This window comes from Euprymna scolopes, chromosome 13, assembly GCF_053919585.1.
Source record: "Euprymna scolopes isolate OS-2025 chromosome 13, ASM5391958v1, whole genome shotgun sequence".
Taxonomy (NCBI): domain Eukaryota; kingdom Metazoa; phylum Mollusca; class Cephalopoda; order Sepiida; family Sepiolidae; genus Euprymna; species Euprymna scolopes.
Genome location: NC_136494.1, coordinates 51239905 through 51262390, shown reverse-complemented (window position 1 = coordinate 51262390; position 22486 = coordinate 51239905). Strand labels below are relative to the sequence as shown.

The 22486-nt window shown below is 37.1% G+C and overlaps 1 protein-coding gene across 7 annotated transcripts in view; it reads left to right on the top strand.

The window, feature by feature from the left end:
* Positions 1–22486, top strand: part of LOC145292018 (golgin subfamily A member 1-like) — a 250205-nt gene that overhangs the window by 149677 nt on the left and 78042 nt on the right. For all 7 annotated transcript variants that reach the window (XM_080138020.1, XM_080138021.1, XM_080138017.1 and 4 more), the window contains one exon: positions 6117–6212. In XM_080138020.1, coding sequence (XP_079994146.1) covers positions 6117–6212 — 96 coding nt within the window. The remainder of the gene's footprint in view (positions 1–6116; positions 6213–22486) is intronic.

Here is a 22486-nt window from a genome sequence, read left to right as displayed (position 1 = left end):
ATAACATTTGATATGGGACTAAATAACATTTGATATGGGACTAAATAGCATTTGATATTGGACTGAATAACATTTGATATGGGATTGAATAACATTTGATATGGGATTGAATAACATTTACTATGGGACTAAATAACATTTGATATGGGACTAAATAACATTTGATATGGGACTAAATAACATTTGATATGGAACTAAATAACATTTGATATGGGACTGAATAACATTTACTATGGGACTAAATAACATTTGATATGGAACTAAATAACATTTGATATGGGATTGAATAACATTTACTATGGGACTAAATAACATTTGATATGGAACTAAATAACATTTGATATGGGATTGAATAACATTTACTATGGGACTAAATAACATTTGATATGGAACTAAATAACATTTGATATGGGACTAAATAACATTTGATATGGGACTAAATAACATTTGATATGGGACTAAATAACATTTGATATGGAACTAAATAACATTTTATATGGGATTGAATAACATTTACTATCGGACTAAATAACATTTGATATGGGACTAAATAACATTTGATATGGGATTGAATAACATTTGATATGGGACTAAATAACATTTGATATGGAACTAAATAACATTTACTATGGGACTAAATAACATTTGATATGGGACTAAATAACATTTGATATGGGATTGAATAACATTTACTATGGGACTAAATAACATTTGATATGGAACTAAATAACATTTGATATGGGATTGAATAACATTTACTATGGGACTAAATAACATTTGATATGGAACTAAATAACATTTGATATGGGATTGAATAACATTTACTATGGGACTAAATAACATTTGATATGGAACTAAATAACATTTGATATGGGACTAAATAACATTTGATATGGGACTAAATAACATTTGATATGGGACTGAATAACATTTACTATGGGATTGAATAACATTTACTATGGGACTAAATAACATTTGATATGGGACTAAATAACATTTGATATGGGACTAAATAAAATTTGATATGGGATTGAATAACATTTGATATGGGACTAAATAACATTTGATATAGGACTAAATAACATTTGATATGGGACTAAATAACATTTGATATGGGACTAAATAACATTTGATATGGAACTAAATAACATTTTATATGGGATTGAATAACATTTACTATCGGACTAAATAACATTTGATATGGGACTAAATAACATTTGATATGGGATTGAATAACATTTGATATGGGACTAAATAACATTTGATATGGAACTAAATAACATTTGATATGGGATTGAATAACATTTACTATGGGACTAAATAACATTTGATATGGGACTAAATAACATTTGATATGGGACTAAATAACATTTGATATGGGACTAAATAGCATTTGATATTGGACTAAATAACATTTGATATGGGACTAAATAACATTTGATATGGGACTAAATAACATTTGATATGGGACTACATAACATTATATATGGAACTAAATAACATTCGATATGGAACTAAAAAACGTTTGATATGGGACTAAATAGCATTTGATATGGGACTAAATAACATTTGATATGGGATTGAATAACATTTCATATGGAACTAAATAACATTTGATATGGGATTGAATAACATTCGCTATGGGTCTAAATAATATTTGATATGGAACAAAATAACATTCGATATGGGACTAAATAACATTTGATATGGAACTAAATAACATTCGACATGGGACTAAATAACATTTGATATGGAACTAAATAAAATTTGATATGGGACTAAATAACATTTGATATTGGACTTAATAACATTTCATACGTGATTAAAACATTTGATATGGAATTAAGTAACATTTTCTATAGGACTAAAGAACATTTACTATGGGACTAAATAACATTTGATTTATGATTAAATAACATTTGATATGGGACTAAATGACATTGTATATATGATTAAATAACATTGATATGGGATTAAATAACATTTAATATTGGACTAAATAACATTTAATATTGGACTAAATAGCATTTAATATGGGACTAAATAACATTTGATATGGGATTGAATAACATTCGAGATGGGACTAAATAGCATTTGATATGGGACTAAATAACATTTGATATCGGATTGAATAACATTTTATATGGAACTAAATAACATTTGATATGCGACTAAATAACATTTGATATGGGACTAAATAATATTTCATATGGGACTTTTTTTTTTTTACACTGTGATCACCACTTATCAAGGCCCGGAAGCCACTCAGGGATAAGGGTTATTGCAAGTACTTTACGTTAGTATGGAGATTTGATGAAGTGTTTACTTAAGGGGGCGGTTCATTAGGAATTTTTTAAAGTTGGACTTGAAGACATCCACTTGTATTCCGGTGGGAAGCAGGCAGACGGAACAGAGTTCCACCGGCGTGCAGTTCTAAGAAAGAAGCTTTGTTCATGGAATCCGCGTTTTGATTTAGGCACAGATAAAGAGTGGGGGAAATTTTTCACAGTGGATTCAACTAAACTGGTGTATTTCGTGAAAGATTGGCGAGGGTGGACCAGAAATTGGAGTTCAGACGAGCACCTGCCATGGAAATAACGATAAAACAAGGATAGGCTCGCAACGTCTCTTTTGTGGGAGAGAGGTTGCAGGGTAGAGAAAAGGGCATCCCTCACTAAGCCACGAAGTCTATTTTGTACTCTGTCAAGGCAGGATAGGCTGTTTTTAGCAGCTCCTGCCCAGATATGGCAACAGTATTCCATCCTTGGACGTACTTGGCTTTAATATAGATAGAGAATTGCACGAGTAGTGAGATATCTTCTGGAGCGGTAGAAGGATCCCACCATCTTTCCAGCGACCTTGGCAACAGACTTGATGTACGTGTTCCATTTCAGATCAGGAGTAAAGGTCAAACCCAGAAGCTTGTCAAAGCACGGGGCCTCACCCAGACGAGAGCCATCCATCACAATTGATGCCAGATGGGGATCAGAGTGTTGATGATGTAAGGATAGGAGTTTGGTTTTGGATGCATTAAAGGTAACCAGCCACATCTTCCCCCCACTGAACCACGCGCTCGAGATCAGAGGAGAGAGAATGAGAGAGAACTTTGTCATTTACAGCCTTTGATGTGTTGCCGTAGATGGTCGTGTCATCAGCATAGATGTCAACGAATGATTTAAGTATGTGTTTTGGGAGGTCATTGATGTAGATCAGGAAGAGAGTTGGAAAGAGCGGAAACCATATTGTGTGTCACTAAGAAGGTTATTCCTGCTGAGGTGGTTGACTATTTCTCTATTTAATATGGATTCTAGCAACTTACTCATAACACACAGGAGACTTATTGGTCTTTACTGAGAGGGAGATGACTTATCACCTGAATTCTTAAATACAGGGAAAACTGATGAGGTCTTCCAGGGAGTCGGAAAGCACTTCTCCTTAACGCAGCGTTTAAATGGTTTCGTAAGTATGGGAGCAAGTTCTGGTTGAAGCTTTTTTAACACTATAAATATCATTTGATATTGGACTAAATAACATTTCATATGGGACTAAATAACATTTTATATGGAAGTTAGCATTTGATATGGGACTAAATAACATTTGATATGGGACTAAATAACATTTGATATGGGACTAAATAAAATTTGATATGAGACTAAATAACACTTTTCATTGCATGTGAAACCATTGCAAACAACGCTTTGAATCATCAATGTATTTTTGTTTTTGATTGACTGTGAGCAAGTGTGTCACCAACTTTGAACAGGGCTTTCTCATTGACAAATATTTCTAGAAAATGATGAATATATTGCCTTCTTATATCTTAAACTCTTGTAGTATCTCATGAAATTTAAATTTGTGATCAGCCAAAATGAGTTTGCATTTTTTATGTTTTCTGGGACAGTTGCTCAATTTGGTTGTTTTGGAGTATTCAGTATCATTTGTTTCTGTATGATCTCATTTAAAGTAGCAATACCAGACACCATAACATTCAGCGTTGGACAAGGCACAAACTGCTACTTAATTTGACACTCAGTCTTTAAATCAGTAATAAATACATTTCGCCTACCTCCATCAAAATAAAACATAACTGGATTCACAATAAAATTTACTTTAAAATGATATTTTAATATTTTTGTTGGGATTTGTATATACAAATCGCAACAAAAATATTAAAATTTAAATCCAACTATTAACGACGAAACATGCCCACTGGTGTTAGGTCACTTTTTGTAAATGCGCGGCCGGAGTGTGTTCACATAAATACTCGAAGCGGAAGTTGTACCTGTCAACGTTTCTAGATGTTTTAACTAATCAGAGAAAAGAATTGTCTTTATTATTGAACACAACATATGTGTCTTTCCAGTCAAAAGTTAAAATATCTCCAAGTTAATGCTTTGTAGTACAAAGTAAAGATAGAAACTGTGTTCAAATGCTATTTAATAGCGAAAATATCAATTTCTTTGTCCTAAAATTTGAAAAGAATTGTGTGCCAAGATGTGCACAAAAAAAATCTGTAAACAAAACGTTTGTCAACTAACTTACGAACATAAAGTATTCATTTTATTTTTTCATTAGTTAGAAAACATAAATTTTAATTATGGAAAGGAAAAGAATATTTAAAAGAAATAAATTCTTTGAAAAAGAATGACCCACAATGACTGTTTTTAAATGAATTTAAACCATTTATCCAGTTAAATAAAAGAATAACTTTTATTGGGTTTGTTTTACAATCCACATAGATTCGAAAAAGTGGTCAAAAAACAAATATATGACAAATAAATGTTACCAAAGGCAAATTAATCTTCTACCTACCTCAATAAATTTTTGGTGTTGTAAATGTTTATTATGTTCAAAAAACAAGTACTGTTGAACGTTACATGAGAATAAGAAAAAATAGCCGCCATGTTTCTTGAAGTCTTGACAATGGCTTAAAAATAGAAAATTATACAAAATAGTGGTAGAAACTCACGGTAACTTGAAGTTGTTATTAGTTTAATGTACTTGAAAAGATTATAATTGTAATCTGTACAAAATTTCCTTTTATTTGATATGCTACACGCCATATTTTGTTAATAATTTCTTTGAATCATGTTGTGGTTGCTATCTGGATTTCCTGGTTGCCATCTTGAATTTCACTGTGTAATGATGACAATAATATTTCGCATAATGATAAAGCCTTACTTACTATTTTTCTTAGCTATTTTTATGATGTTTCTACTCAAAGCTGTTAAAATGAAACTGGAATATGCTAATTAGTCCGTAAGTTACCAAGTGAGATAGTCGTAAATAATGCCAACTGAACCTTCGTAGTATGATATGTTCCAAATTTCATCATATCTTAAAAAGATCTAAAGATACAACTTTTTAAAAATGAGCTAGTCTGTAAATTGTGCAAATTTCCTACAATTTTCAGTCACAAACATATATGTATTTGAATAGAACTGTCCAGTGAACCACACATTTTTTGATACTTTGAATGAATACTCCTGTTCTGATGGACCGATTTTAAAAAACTAAAGATTTTATTTCTTTGTTTTTTATGCTCTTTTCAATAATGCTTGATTTGAGTTTATTCAATCTAAAGAAAAAAATAGTGTGGTATTGCTATTTAAAATCAACATACCACCTTTTAACCATTGTTTACAATGTAGCAGAGTCCAAATAACACTTATTAAGCTATTGCTTTGCTCAAACAGTTTTTTTCATATGAGAAAGCAATGCACAAAATTCAGATTTTTTTATCATTACTTTGAAAATTTGCAACTGTAGCTTCATTTATAAAACTGTAATTTGTAAACTAATTATCCAATTGGGGTCAAATTTTGACACGTGTCATTTAAAAGTTAATGCTTTCTAAAAGTCATTTTTTTTATTTAGTGGAATCATTTATATATCCGGCTCAGAACTTACTGAGTGATGTGCTATATATATTTATGTATGCGTGTACATATTTGTGCTATATATATTTATGTATGTGCGTACATATTTGTGCTATATATATTTATGTATGTGTGTACATATTTGAATGGATGTTTTGGTTTGTACTCATCTATCGTTATTAATTTTATATTTGAAAAATGTATTTTCATGCTAATATCATTCAATTAATTTTTCAGCGAGAGATCTTAGAGGAAAGGCTCTCCGAAGCACGGCAACAACTGCAAGATGTGAAATCCACTTGGAGTGACAAAATAACCCACCTTGAAGGGCAGGTAGAGTAAATGTTTTTTTTTTTATCTCTTTTGATAGGAAAATATGAGATAATGAATGATAATGTGCCACTCTCTCCTAAAAACACACAGATAAACAATATTCAATGCAAAGCTTTTATCGATATCACTGAAAAGTTTTATTAAGTGACGAAAAAACTTTAGGTTAGATCATAAATTTCATTTAACAAAGTTTTTTTTCTTTTTACTTACAAACTATTTCACTGTTTACTCTGTTTTTCATTAAAATCACAACTAGTGACATTTCACATGACATGCAGTATTGTTTTGAAGATTTCTGGACTCTGTTGATATATTTTTCTTAAAACTTTTTCTTAACTGTACTCTTTTTTGATTGAGAGTGGAAGGCATCGCTGTTTTCAAAAACAATAACAACAGTAAAGTAAAATGTCATAAGAAGGATAACTAATAGACATATGTAGAGTTCTTTCATCAGAAAAAGTGAAAGCTAAGTTTTTTTTTCGTTTCAATATTGGAGTTTTGAAACTTTTTAACTGTACTGTTTACCGGCTGAGAGTAGAAGATAAGAGTAACATACCGGGTTGGGAAACTGGCGCGGAATATCCTTCTCTCGATGAGAATAGATGGGCTTCTCTTAAGCTGTGGTAGGAAACCCGTCTAGTGATGGTATCACGATAAAACACCCGCAAAGTATTACGCTACTGACAAGACTGCACTACAAGTCAATCTGGTTGTACTGCTGATATTGTCCAGCCCCTGCCATTCTTGACCAAGTTACCGACTCTGTTTCATTCATTGAAACCTATGATGGAACAGCTCTAAACCCGTTGAGGTGGGCTGCTCTTGATGATGAAGGAATGAGATCAAAATTTGTATCATGTAGAAACCATGCTTTTATCAGCATGTTCAACACTAGAACACTGAATCCACCATTTCGTCTTAACGAACTTATGAAAAATGCAAATGGTCGAAACATCGATATCATTAACATTCAAGAACATCGTTTCTTCCATCACTAACATTGAGTATTGCAAGACAGAAGACTATCATCTAGTCACCGCTTCTTCAGTAAAAAATTTGGCCAACTCATCTATAGGGGGTGTAGGCATTCTGCTTTCATTGAAAGCTATGGAGAATTTATCAAGCGTAGAAAAGATATCATCAAGAGTTGTTATTGCTGACTCTGTAGCAGAATTAGCAGTAACCAAAATGAGAAATAAAGAGCTTACCTCGGATACGTCTGTTTTGGGCTGAGCGAAAGAGAGAGTTCCAAGATGGCGTCCATGGGCTTTTATTAGCGTTTACCTAATGTAATTATCGTTGAATCATGTCTGCTCTCGCGCGATTATGCAAATATGTCGTTCCCGGACGCTATAAAGGCAGGACACTGGAAAGGAGAGGGGGCGTTCTTCAGATTGTGTGTAGGTGATTCTGGCGAGTAGATTGTGCTTGTTACGACCCACGTGTCTGCGAGAAGTGAGTTTTTGTTCCGTCTGTTTTTAGTTTTATTTTATTTTTTGTTTGTTTTGCCTACTACGTTTTTGTTTCAAGCTATTTCGGCCCGACTATGGTGAAGGTGCGGATAAGCAGCGATATTATCAAGCTATTCTCTGGCGAGGGAGACGTTGTAGCATGGCTGAAAAAAGTGAGACTTGTCGCACAACTTCAGAAGGTGAATGATGTAGCGAGTCTGCTACCTTTATATCTGGAAGGTGATGCACTGGCCCTCTACATGGAAATGGAGGAGGACGATCAAAGAGAAATAGACCAGATTGAGGCCCGATTAAAGGAGGCATTTACCGACGCAGCGTTTGCAGCATACAGAAAAATAACTATGGTTAGATGGGCTGGCGAACGTGTGGATGTTTACGATAACAAAATCAGGCAGTTGGTTGGATTGGCCGGATTTATAGGAGATGGTTTAGAGAGACTCACAAAATTGACTTTCGTCACTGGCTTCCCTGACGCTATCTCAATTGCTCTTCAACAGGTGCCGAACATCAAAGTCCTGACCATGGGGGAACTAATGTCGAGAGCAAGAATTTTGACGACGACTGGGGAACACAATCAGGACGTGGTTGCGGCCACACACTCACCCAACAACCACAGGGCCCAGAATATTCCTGTTAGTGTGACCTGTTTCAAGTGCAATACGAAAGGCCACTTTGCAAAGGACTGTCGAAAACGTGGAACACGGTATTACCGTTGCGGTGAGAGTGGACATTGGGCTCGGAATTGCTCGGGAACGAGCATGGGGAGGACGCATAAGCGCCAGTCTCCTTCCCCACCAAGATGCGAGCACGACGCACCCGGTGATAAGCATCCATGTTGACGAGACACGATGTTTGGCGCTTATTGATACAGGATGCTCTAGGACTATTTTACATGCAGACCGGTGTCGGTCTTGGAGAAAAATGAACGTAGATGTCAAAACGATTGGTGGAATGTCCCATGCGTGCTGCGGTGTTGGAGCGGTCTCTGTGTCCACTGACGAAGGTGTGTCTGCCAGAATCGATGTGTTGGTGGTGCGTGGCAAACCACTGGGGTTTGACTTACTTCTAGGGATCGACGCCATAAAAGCTCTGGGCGGTATCGTTGTTAACCCTACAGGATCAGTGCGGCTGGGCGACAGGAAAAATATTAAATGCGCAGCCATTTCTATTAATGAACCAGATTTCACCGCCACCTTTGATCATCAAAACCGAACGTGGACCGCATCGTGGAAGTGGTCTGAGGACCACCCCCCCTGAAAGACTACACAATCGAGTGTCAGAATACCCAGTGCCGGCAGAAATCCGTGAAGAATTACACGCAGGAGCTCCGCACCTGGATAGATAATGGTTGGCTCGTGCTGTTCCCAGAGGATAAATTGGGACCTCACAAAGGCCTAATTCCCCTGATGGCTGTGATGCAGCAGAACAAAGCCAAAGTGCGCCCGGTAATGGACTACCGGGAGCTAAATCATTACGTAGACGCGTTTACGGCCAACGCAGATGTTTGTGCAGCTAAGCTGTGCGAATGGAGACAAAAAGGTGCTAACGTGTCTCTACTGGACCTCAGGAGAGCATACCTGTAAGTCCGGGTCCATGAGACACTGTGGCCATACCAGACTGTGGAAATCGATGGGAAAAAATATTGCCTGAGCTGTTTGGGGTTCGGTTTGAATGTGGCTCCCCTGATCATGAGAGCAATTGTCAGCGAAGTATTGTCTCAGGAAGAAGTTGTAAGCCGTACAGCATCTGCTTACATCGATGACATTTTTGTCAACGAGGACGTGGTGCCCGCGACCCATGTAAGAGAACACCTAGCGCAGTTTGGGTTGGAGTGCAAGAACCCAGAGCGGTTGAAGGACGGTGCACGGGTGCTGGGATTGGCGGTCTGGATGGAACACAGTGAACTACGGTGGAAGCGAGGAAATGCAATTCCAGAAGTTCCCAGCATTGTTACGCGACGAACAATGTTTTCTCTGTGTGGTCGACTTGTAAGGCACTTTCCGGTGTGTGGTTGGCTTCGTGTGGCTTGTGGAATACTTAGAAGGAGAGTAAGTTCGGTAACGAAGGGCTGGGATGATGAAGCAAGGGACGCCGTACTGCATCGTATGATGTTCGAAACCTTGGAATCTGTGCAGCGGAACTATCCGGTCCGGGGAAATTGGTGTGTGGATGGCAAAGAGCTGAATGTATGGGTCGATGCTAGCTCCCTAGCAATTGGTGCAGCCTTGGAGATGCGCGAAAATGTGTTGGAGGATGCATGTTGGCTGCGACCTGAAGGTGACTCGCAACATATCAATTAGTCGAGCTGGATGCCATATTGAAAGGTATGAATTTGGCAGAGCAAAGTGCTACACATAAAGACAGATTCTGTCTGTGTATACCATTGGGTCTCGGACGCGCTAACTGGAAAGGCACGAGTACGCACCAAAGCAGCAAGCGAGATGCTTATTAGGAGGCGACTAAGCACTCTAAAGGAGCTCGTGAAAGAGTACAGGCTGACAGTGGATGTGACGCTGGTTCCATCAGCACGAAACATTGCTGACCGATTGACACGAGTACAACAGACATGGTTTGAGGCAATGAAAAAGAAAAACGGGTTTGACCCGGTGATAGGCGCGGTTCACACAGACGAGCTGGATGAGAGTCAAATCATGGCTATTCACAAAGGTAGTGGACATCCGGGGGTGCGACGCACTACCTACTTTGTCAGGAGAAGTTGCCCAACCACGACAAAAGCAACCGTTAAAACGGTCATACGGAAATGTGAGGAATGTCAGTCCATTGACCCAGCACCAGTCAGGTGGGAAAAGGGAAAGCTGGAAGTTAACGAGAATTGGCAAAGAATTGGAATGGATATCACGCATTATGGCACCTTCCATTTTTTTACTCTAACAGACTGTGGTCCATCGCGTTTCTCCATTTGGAGGAAATTGACAAGGCAGGACTCAGCAAACGTGATCCATCAGTTGGAAACAGTGTTCCTCGAGCGTGGCTCACCGCATGAAATCCTTTTAGACAATGACACGGCTTTCTGCAGCAACGCATTCCAAGCATTTGCACATAAATGGGGAGTTCACTTGCGATTCCGTTGTGCGTACGCTCCAGCCGGGAATGGCATAGCAGAGCGATGTCACCGTACAGTGAAACGAATAGCGGCTAGAATGTGCTGTCCCATACAGGAAGCTGTCTACTGGTATAACATCACACCAAGAGACAACACATCTCCCTTCACTGCGCCTGCCAACAGGATTTATCGATACGAAGTTTGAGTAAAAGAGACCAATCTCGCAACTGCGTCCGCAGATCCCAAGGACAGCTCTTACCAGGTTGGAGATCGCGTGTGGGTCAAAAGACCACAAAATCGATGTACCACGAGGTTCGGCAAGGGTGAGGTGACCAAGGTAATCAGCCCTCAATCGATTTTGGTGAACGGTGTGCCTCGCCACGTGAAAGATCTGCGCCCTTGCCATTATGTTGTTACATCAGAAGAAGAGGAAGACAGTACAATGTCTTCTGAACGAGCAGAGAGTATAATGCAGGACGATGGAGAGCCATATAATGCACATACTGAAGAAGCGGAAGAGGGATCACCTGTCTTGCCTTTACGAAGGAGTACCCGACAAAGACGGATACTGCCCCCCTGTCCTGATTGTGAAACACCACCTATGGTACAGGCTGGCGGCAATTACGGTGGTAATGAGGAAGATGACAAGGAGGAAGTGCTGCCTCCGGTTCTTCGAAGAAGTACCCGACAAAGACGACTGCCCCCATGCCCCATTTGTGATCATGAGATCAGGGGGAGGAGTGTAGCAGAATTAGCAGTAACCAAAATGAGAAATAGAGAGCTTACCTCGGATACGTCTGTTTTGGGCTGAGCGAAAGAGAGAGTTCCAAGATGGCGTCCATGGGCTTTTATTAGCGTTTACCCAATGTAATTATCGTTGAATCATGTCTGCTCTCACGCGATTATGCAAATATGTCGTTCCCGGCCACTATAAAGGCAGGACACTGGAAAGGAGAGGGGGCGTTCTGCAGATTGTGTGTAGGTGATTCTGGCGAGTAGATTGTGCTTGTTATGACCCACGTGTCTGTGAGAAGCGAGTTTTGTCTGTTTTTAGTTGTATTTTTTTTTTTGCCTACTACATTTTTGTTTCAGACTCCAAGGGTAATCCTAAAACAACAGTTGTATCTTGCTATTTTCCCCGCAACGCTAGTAGTGATGAGGAAATCAATCAGTTTTGCAATACTCTGTTTTACTTTGGAGAATGTTCCAGCTTACAACTTTCTTTTAGTACCAAGGGGACTTCAACGCTAAGCTTGGAACAGACGATGCTAAATTCACCTTCCGTGCAGAAACCAATCGTAATGGTGAGCATCTCATTGACTTAATGGAGGAATTTAACTTCTATCCAACTAACACTAAGTTTATGAAACGCAACAATCAACTGTGGACCTTTGAGCATCCAAATGGCAGCAGAGCCCAACAAGACTTCATGCTGGTCTGTAAGAAGTGGTAGTATAGTATCAAGGACTGTCAAGCATACTCATCTTTCTTTTCTTTGGGATCTGACCATCAAATTGTCTCTGCCACAGTTAAACTAAGTTTTAGAGTTTCAAAAAGACCAACTGCAGATCCCATGAAAGCCATTGACTGCAAAGCAATCTACTGTGACAGAAATCTATCATCTCAATATGCAGTAAATGTGTTTAAGAGATTCCAAGAACTCTCTCATTATGATTCAGAGAACTCTCAGTTAGATTCAAGGAACATAGACTTGATCTTTGGAAACTTGATTTAAGCTAACGAGGAGGTGGCTCTATCTACACTCCCCCAAAAACCAAAATCACGAAGAAGTCCAGTTAGTGCAGACATCAAAATCTCAGAAGCTCGAGAAAATTTCAAGAACATCTCCTTTATGTACCGCTGTCACCCTTCTCAGAGCAATAAGAAGTTAACAGCTGCTAAAATATCACTTGACCATGCTTATCTTAAGGCAGAATAAGCTTATATTAATGGGAAAATAACTGACATTTCCTATCTTCATATCAATCAACAACACTCTGCAACTTGGAAAACTATAAATGAACTAGCAGAAAAGGAATCAAAACCTCCAATAACAATCAAAGGTGGCAGCTGCGAACAACGGCTTCATAACTGGTTTCTCATTTCAAAAACCTCTTTGGTAATCCTGCAAATCTGCAAGACCATGTGTCTCTCCCAAAAGTTCAAATTAGTAATTCTTTGAACATACCAACAAGAGAGTACACCATTGCAGAGTTAAATTCTAAAGAAGACAATGAACAAAGCTCTTAGTCCAGACAAGATAATCTTTCATCAATTACTTCTTGACCTGTGTAACTATGCACAGACCAGCCATGTTTCACCAACCATCTGGCTACGATCACAAATCATTTCCATTCCCAAAAAGGATGATTTGGCACTACCAATGAATTATTGTGGCATAACATTGCTTCCTATAGCAGTGAAAATCTACAACAAACTTCTTCTAAATGATTTCTGTCCAGAAGTAGAGCCCATCCAAAATAGTGTCCGCCCAGGTCACTCCACTCTTTCACAAATCCTCACATTGTGAAGAATAATTGAGGAAATCACATTCTGTAATAAAACTGCAGCTCTTATCTTTGTGGATTTCAGCAAAGCTTTTGACTCAGTTAACTGTGAGACTATGTTCAAAATTCTTGTATTCTATGGCATACCAGTAGAAATCATTGAAGCAACGAAAGTATTGTATACAAACACACAGACCACTGTCCTGGCCCTAGATGGTGAAATAGAACCTTTTGAAATTCTGGCTGGTATTCTCCAAGGTGATACACTTGCACCTTTTCTTTTCATCATTGTAATAGACTACATCATGCGCATCTCTGTGGATACAATCAATGACAATGGACTGATGTATCAACTGAGAAGTTCACGTAATCCTGCACTTTACATCATCGATGCTGATTTTGCTGATGACATTGCGCTGTTGTCTGACAACCTTATTAGCACCCAGGCACTCTTATCTTCTCTTGACTCAGCAGCAAACTGTACAGGGCTTCATCTGAATACTACCAAGACTGAGTGTATGCCAATTAACATTCGCAACAACCACAAAATTAAAACCCTCACAAAAAACAAACTCAAATGTGTTGAAGACTACAAGTATCTAGGATCAAACATCAGGGACTCTGAGAAAGACTTTTACATTAGAAAGGGCATGGCATGAACTGCTTGTAACAAAATTGATAAGATCTGGACATCCAATCTTGCTTGCAAATTCAAAATCCAAGTTTTCTGCATACTTATTGAGCCAATTTTACTCTATGGATCTGAAACTTGGGCTCTTTCAGCAAAACAACAGCATCGTTTGGATGGATGTTTCACACGTCTTTTGAGAAGAGCACTGAATTTCACATGGTGAAACAACCCAACTCTAGAAGAGACTTACCGAGAGTGTCAACCTCAGTTTGTAAGAGTGTTCAGTTTGCTGGACATTGTGCATGTGCCACAGATGAACTTGTTTCATCATTTGTACTGTGGAGGCACCCATCATCTCACAATCAATCATGAAAGTTAACTTTTCCAGGTAGGATACAACGAGATACATTTATATCCAAGGAAGATCTTTTGAGTCCTATGACAAATAGGGAATACTAAAAGGGTGAATACTATCTCGGCTGAAGCTGCAGGATGATGATGATGTTGATATATAGATTTGCGGCAAGACCACCAGGTCATTTGAAGGATCCTTTTATCCTGAGGGTGTATGAACAGGTCAGTGACTTGTTAGCTTGAGTATAGCTGCCTGATTCTAACCCAATAAGTATTCATGTAAACATTTGAATTAATGAAAACACAGCTGATCATCTGAGTAACAAAAAGATATGCTGTGAACAGTTTTATTAGGTTCAAGTCAGATTTTGGCCCTGTCAGTGGGGTATCACAATACACCGACTGCCCATCAATGGGACCATCTGTTAACTGTGGGTTGCGACCCATCATACCTTAGGACAAGATTGTGGTGATTGAAGGACTTAGAGGTCAGGGTTTAGTGCTCCACTTCCCAACACACTACTTTAGCCCTTACCTGGCTAAACAGATGGTCGGAGAGGCTCGATGTAATCAGCTAGTCACATCAAGCTTTAATACTTACCTGCATAAAACCCATCTACTTCACACAACATTAACCATCAGACACTACTCAAAATTGTCTGACTCTAATCACAAACAAGAGATAGAGCATAAGTATTAGAAGGTGATGGCAAGGGTCAATCTACTCGTAAGAAAAAGCTGCTACAAATAGGGATTATAAGTTTTCATCTAAAATGGGTCAGCAAAACAAAGAAAACCCAGAAATGCTAACAGTCGTTTAGTAGTGTGAGTATACCTTCATTGTATTAATGGGATAATAGGGTGAATAGCTGCCCTCTTTTCTAACATCTCCCACTGCTGAGTACTGAGGAAGGTGAAATATATATAAAAAATAAATCCATGGCAACCAATAAAAATAAAAGACCCTCATATCAAATCCAGCTCAGAGAGGCCATACTCAGAATCAGATAATGAAGTCAACCAAAAAATATTCCAAGATTTATTGTACTAAAGTCAATAATCACTAAATTATCCCCATTCATCATCGAAAAAAAAAAATAGATCTATAAAAAAAACCATATCAACTAAAAAACTAAGGAACAACACCATTCTTATAGAAGTTCCTAATAAATCCTTAGCAATTACATTCCTAAATCAAAATCAGATTCATAAAAAAAATAGATCTATAAAAAAAACCATATCAACTAAAAAACTAAGGAACAACACCATTCTTATAGAAGTTCCTAATAAATCCTTAGCAATTACATTCCTAAATCAAAATCAGATTCATAAAAAAAATAGATCTATAAAAAAAACCATATCAACTAAAAAACTAAGGAACAACACCATTCTTATAGAAGTTCCTAATAAATCCTTAACAATTACATTCCTAAATCAAAATCAGATTCATAAAAAAAATAGATCTATAAAAAAAACCATATCAACTAAAAAACTAAGGAACAACACCATTCTTATAGAAGTTCCTTATAAATTCTTAGCAATTACATTCCTAAATCAAAATCAGATTCACAATCTTAAAATGAAAGTTTACTCCCACACCTCCTTGAACTCCTCAAAGGGTGTAGTAAAAAGTCCAGAACTCTCACTTTTCTCGTTGGATGGAATAAAAAGTACCTTAAGAAAATGAGGAGTCATAAAAACCGAAAGAATAACAATTAAAAAAAAACAAATGATTCTAACAAACACGTATGTTCTAAATTTCAGCCCCCTACCAAAATAAAAATCCCATACCTTATAGAAAAAGTATAAGCTTACCTTCCAAACCCTCTGTGATGTCACAACTGCCAAAAATAGCAATACACATGAAAAAATTGAAATAGCTTAAAATATCTCAATAATGGCATACATAAAGCTTGATGATCTAAGAAAGAATCTTTTTAAAATCCAATTAAACTTAAGGAAGTTATGAAGATTTTTATGCCTCACACATTTGGAAATTTTTCCCTCTTTAAGACCATAAGCATTTTGTCACAATTTTTACATTAACTTTTCAGTAAAAAAAACAAACTATGTATCTTTGCTAAAACACAAGATTAAGGAATGAAATTTGCTTTATAACTGTATTTTTGTGTTAGGAATTAGAATATGCCACTGAAAATCCTCAGAAATTAATGGTTTCCAAATAATTTGCAGTAAATGCATGTAAATATGCTGTAATACTTAATAAAAATGCCACACATCCAACAAAAGAAAAGAAGTTAAAGAACTCAAAGTTGAATTGTAATGCATTTTATGTACAAAAAACTGAAATCTAAATCGAATGAGGAAACTATCATATGCTGTAAACTGAAAAAAGCAAATTGGGATAAATACCAAAAAGAATGCAAAAAGATTAATAAGAGATGGGAATGAAGATATGGAAGAGAATTATTTTACAGAAACCCTCATCACTCTAACTAAGAAATGCATACCTAAAGAACAAGTAAAAACATTAAGAAACAAACTATGGTTATGAACTGCCAAAAAACAATAACTCTCCAATACACAACACTGCGAAAATTCAGCACTACAACTACTCAAATTCTAAATAAATTTAAAAGACTTAGAGCAAAATCATGCAGAATAATAAACGAAGCCAAAAAAGAATTCTGGGAAAACTGTAATACTCAACTCGAACATAAAACCTAATCAAATTTGGGAAATGATAAGAAAAATTTAAGGAAAACATCAAACCTCCTCTATAAAACATCTTGGAACAAGGCAAAACAAAACCACTACCAAAACAGAAATAGTCAAATCTACTAGCTAAAACCTACACAGAAAACTCCAAGACAGATAGTAATTAATAATTCCAGAAAATCAAAATAAAAGAGAAAAACTCAAAACTAAACTTTTCATCTAAAAACATGAAGCAACAAGCTATTCACTCTGACAAAAAAAGCTGGCCATACAATACTTCATTAAATTAAAATCTTGTCACTTGAATTCAGCCTATTAAATCTATCATACCAAACATTGTTCAACAAACATAAAAACAAAATAAAGACATTCGGGCTTTGAATTGATCAAACCATTAAAGAATCAATTATCCCTCTAAACTCATAAATTTATAAAACCAGATTAACCATGAAGCATACAAAAACCTAGCACAATAATGGACCTTGGTAAACTCCCCAAAATGAAAACCCATCTCACCACATACCTGGAAAAACTATCAAATGATTAGAGAAAAATTCCTAAACCACCAAAATATCTACACTAATAGCTCTAAGAACACTGAGTATAGATGGCACTCCAGTAACAAAAACTATACAAAAGAAGACCAAATGAATTATCTTTAGTGTTGAAGCAATTGCCATAGATATGGGCACTTGAACAGAAGACAATAACTAAAAATTTATCATCTATTCTGACTTTATCTTAATGGCTCTAAAGGAAAAAACTAGACTCCCCTCCCAATAACAAGCTTAATAATTAAAACAGGCAAACTAGAAGAAATCAAATTATGTTTTGCTGCATACTAAGTCCTATAAGAGTAAGAGGGGGTGACAAAGATGATCTAGCAGCAAGGTCATCACTAAAAATGACTACAGATAGAAAAAAAACTCAAAACACAGACATGAAACCAACAATAAATGCTTAAAAGATAAATGGCAACAGTTGTGCGAACTGAACAAAGAAATTAAACCTTTCAAAATAACTGACTCTCAAAAAATAGACACAGGAAAATAAACAGAAGTCATATTAAATTGATTTCACATTGGACATTCACATCTAAGTCACAATTATTTATTAAAACAAGAACAACCAAAGTGCTAATGTGGATAGATACTGATAATAAAACAAATATTTAAGGATTGTAAAAATACAAACTCCTTAAGAGGAAAATAACTAATAAAAGAAAAACTATTTCAACACAGTTTGCAATTTGGAGACGGAATTGTTTTTGTTGAGATAAGTGATTTCAATCATGCTTTTTATTTTAGATTTAAAATATTAACAACTCCATTTTATTTCAGTATTTAATTTGTGTATTTCTGTTTTATTAAATGCTAGCTTTTTTTCTAGTCCAATACCGGCTTCCATCTTATCTCGAAATTACTTATAACGGCACCAACTTACTTTCGGAAGAACCCCCCCCCCCCATCAGCCTTTTCTTTTATATCGTAAGCTTCTTAAAACGTTACTAGCTTAAGTTCAGAATAAAATCACGATTTTCTATTAACGGCTAATTTAAAAAAAAAAATGTTTTGAACGCTACTAACTGAAGTTCTTTCAACACAGTTTGCAATTTGGAGACGGAATTGTTTTTGTTGAGATAAGTGATTTCAATCATGCTTTTTATTTTAGATTTAAAATATTAACAACTCCATTTTATTTCAGTATTTAATTTGTGTATTTCTGTTTTATTAAATGCTAGCTTTTTTTCTAGTCCAATACCGGCTTCCATCTTATCTCGAAATTACTTATAACGGCACCAACTTACTTTCGGAAGAACCCCCCCCCATCAGCCTTTTCTTTTATATCGTAAGCTTCTTAAAACGTTACTAGCTTAAGTTCAGAATAAAATCACGATTTTCTATTAACGGCTAATTTTAAAAAAAAAATGTTTTGAACGCTACTAACTGAAGTTCTTTCAACACAGTTTGCAATTTGGAGACGGAATTGTTTTTGTTGAGATAAGTGATTTCAATCATGCTTTTTATTTTAGATTTAAAATATTAACAACTCCATTTTATTTCAGTATTTAATTTGTGTATTTCTGTTTTATTAAATGCTAGCTTTTTTTTTTTTTTTTTTTTTTTTTTTCCTCGTACATATGTTTATTTATCCACCGAGTTGATAGCAAAAATTACGAATTATACTCATTTTTAGTTCGTGTGAGGGGAATCTATCACCATACTTTCCCTTAAACACGTCCGTTGGACTTTTATTAAGTACAATACTGAATAGTTTTTTTTTTTTTTTTTTTTTTAATGGAGAGTAGAAAACGCATTGTGGATGCGTTATCGGCAGCTCCTGTTACTCTCGCTTCTTCTTATTTGTCCCTCAGTCCTCATTTTTTTTAAATGAGTGATTTTTCGGACAAAGGGAGAAGAAAAAGCTGTTTTCTAGGTTGGCAGTATTTTTGCGAACAGTTGGCTGAGATGGCGGAAATTTTCTGTTTCTATGTCTATCCTTGTAGCCATGTCACTAGTAAGGGTGCTGGAGGTAAACGTTTTGTCTGGGCTGACGTTATCCGCCTGATAGTCAGGGACCCGAACCTTGGATTAACCACTAAGGAGGCTGTCCTATCAGCAGGTGCAAAGTACTGGGGCTGCTGTATTGCCATTTGGTGAATGGATTCTGGACCATGCAGTAGCTTCTGGTGGGGCCTCTCGATGCCATACTAGTGGGTAATTGTTACGGCTTTACCTTATCATTAACTACAAATAAAAAATAAAAAAAAATTCTTCGTTTCTTTTTCTCTCTTAATTTCCCCTCTCTGTCCTGCTCTAAGTAAATCTGTCGACCTAGTCCACAAATTCCAAAATTTCATCATGACAAGTTTCAAGAAAAAATACACGATTAAACCCGGTTCCCCAACTTCCAACGTAGACCCCTACTACCATGTCTCCTTCTCCAACATCAGGGGTCTTCGTTCTAACCTTCCAGAGGTTGAAACCCAATTACAGGAGACTAAACCAGACCTTTTATTTTTAAGTGAAACTGGCATTGGACAGGCTATTTCCCTAGAAGAGTTTGCAATTTCAGGATACTCTAACTTAACTTCTAAATCTGACCCCCAAGATCGCCATGGGCATGGAATATGTGCCTATATTAAAGATAGCTTTCCATGTGGGAGGGACATCTCCAGGGAAGATCCTAACTTACCCTATATGTGCTTCCGGGTTGCTTTAGCTCACACTACTGCATTTATATTTACTCTCTATCGCCCCCACAACAGTGGAGTTACTATCTTTCAAAGCATATCTGAGAAAATTGACCAAGTCCTTTCTACTTATCCTTCAGCTAACATTCACGTATGTGGAGACTTCAATGTTCACAACGTTGAATGGTTGACCCACTCAAACAAGACCGATGATGAGGGGAGGTTCTGTCATGATTTCTCCATTGCCTATGACCTCACTCAGATTGTTCAGGAACCTACCCGTGTGCCCGATAATGATGGCCAGTATGCGAGCCTACTAGACCTTTTTCTCACAACTTGCCCTGAACTATGTTCAGTTTCTGTTCTGTCGCCTCTTGGATCTTCCGACCACTCTGTTGTATCAATTAAGATAAAAATGAAATGTAATAAGTCCCCAGATGTACCTCTTCATCGTACAGTATATCGATACACTAAGGCTGACTGGGATAGCTTCCGTACATTTATATCTGATCTACCTCTGCATTCCATGTTTAAAAAGGATGTGTCCTCTATAGTATTAGACCTAACTGAATGGTTAATTGTAGGTATTGACCATTTCATACCCTCTAAAAAGTTTCAGAAAAAACCTAACAGCCAGCCATGGTTCTCTCCAGAATGTGCTGCTGCCATTGCGCACAGAAATCACTTTTTCCACTGCTTCAAACGTAATAGATGTATGGAAACTAAAGCCGTTTTCAGGACTGCCAGCAACCATTGTAAGAAAGTAATAAGGAACGCAAGAGAGTTGTATGCTCAATCTGTTAAGTCCAAAGTAGCTGAGCAGCGGCTTGGTTCCCACCAGTTTTGGCAAATAGCAAACAGAATCCTGAACAGAAGCGTGTGCTCCATCCCAACTATTATCAATGGACCTGAGGTAATCTCGTCAGCATCAGACAAAGCCAAACTCTTTGTCAAGAACTTTGCAGCAAATTCTACCCTTTGCGACCAAGACCGCCAACCCCCAATATTTCCTCCTGTATCAGAAAACACGCTATGTGATATACGTATATCTGTACGTGATGTTGCGAAGCTAATCAAAAACCTTGATTCGAGTAAAGCAACTGGCCCTGATGGTATTCCAATTATAGTACTCAAAAAACTTCAACCTGAATTAGCGCCCATACTTACAAAACTGTTTAAACGTTGTCTTAAGGAGAATAGTTTCCCATCTCCCTGGAAAAGCTCATCAGTATGCCCTGTATTTAAGAATTCAGGTGATCGCTCATCCCCCTCTCAGTACAGGCCAATAAGTCTCCTGTGCGTCATGAGTAAGTTGCTAGAATCTGTGTTAAATACAGAAGTAATCAAACATCTCAACAAAAATAACCTTCTTAGTGACACTCAATATGGTTTCCGTTCTGCTAGATCTACAGCAGATGTCATTACAGTTATATCGCATAGGATTAGCAAATCTCTCGACGGTGGCAATCTTTCTAGAGCAATTGCTCTTGACATATCTAAAGCCTTTGATAGGGTATGGCATAAAGGTTTACTTCATAAGATCGCTAGCTATGGTATAGCTGGAAAAGTCTTCTCAATTATTAAATCATTTCTTTCTGATAGGTTCATAAGAGTAGTAGTTGAGGGGCAAAAATCAGAAGCTCACAGTATTAATGCCGGTGTCCCTCAGGGATCCATCCTGGGCCCAACTCTTTTCCTGATCTACATTAATGATCTTCCAAATCATATCCTTACATCATTTGTAGACATTTATGCTGACGACACTACCATTTATGGTACCACATCTAAGACAGTAAACGAGCAAGTTCTCTCCAATTCTCTCTCCTCTGATCTTGAGCACGTAGTACAATGGGGAAAGGAGTGGCTGGTTACTTTTAATGCATCTAAAACCAAGCTTCTCTCTTTACATCATCAACATTCTAATCCACATTTGTCATCAATTGAAATGAATGGCTCTCGTCTTCAGGAGGCCTCAAGTTTTGACAAGCTTCTGGGCTTGACCATTACTCCTGATCTTAAATGGAACACGTATATCAAATCTGTTGCCAAGGCCGCTGGAAAAATGGTGGGATCTTTCTATCGATCCAGTAGATATCTCACTGCTGATGCTATTCTCTACCTATATAAGAGCCAGGTACGTCCAAGGATGGAATACTGTTGCCACATCTGGGCAGGAGCTGCTAGAAAGGACTTGTCCTGCCTTGATAGAGTTCAAAATAGACTTCGTAGCCTCGTAGGAGATGTCCTTTTCTCCTCCTTGCAACCTCTATCTCACAGAAGAGATGTTGCGAGTTTGTCTCTGATGTATCGTTATTTTCATGGAAAGTGTTCAACTGAGCTTCAATCTTTGGTCCCCCCTCGCCAAACTTTCACA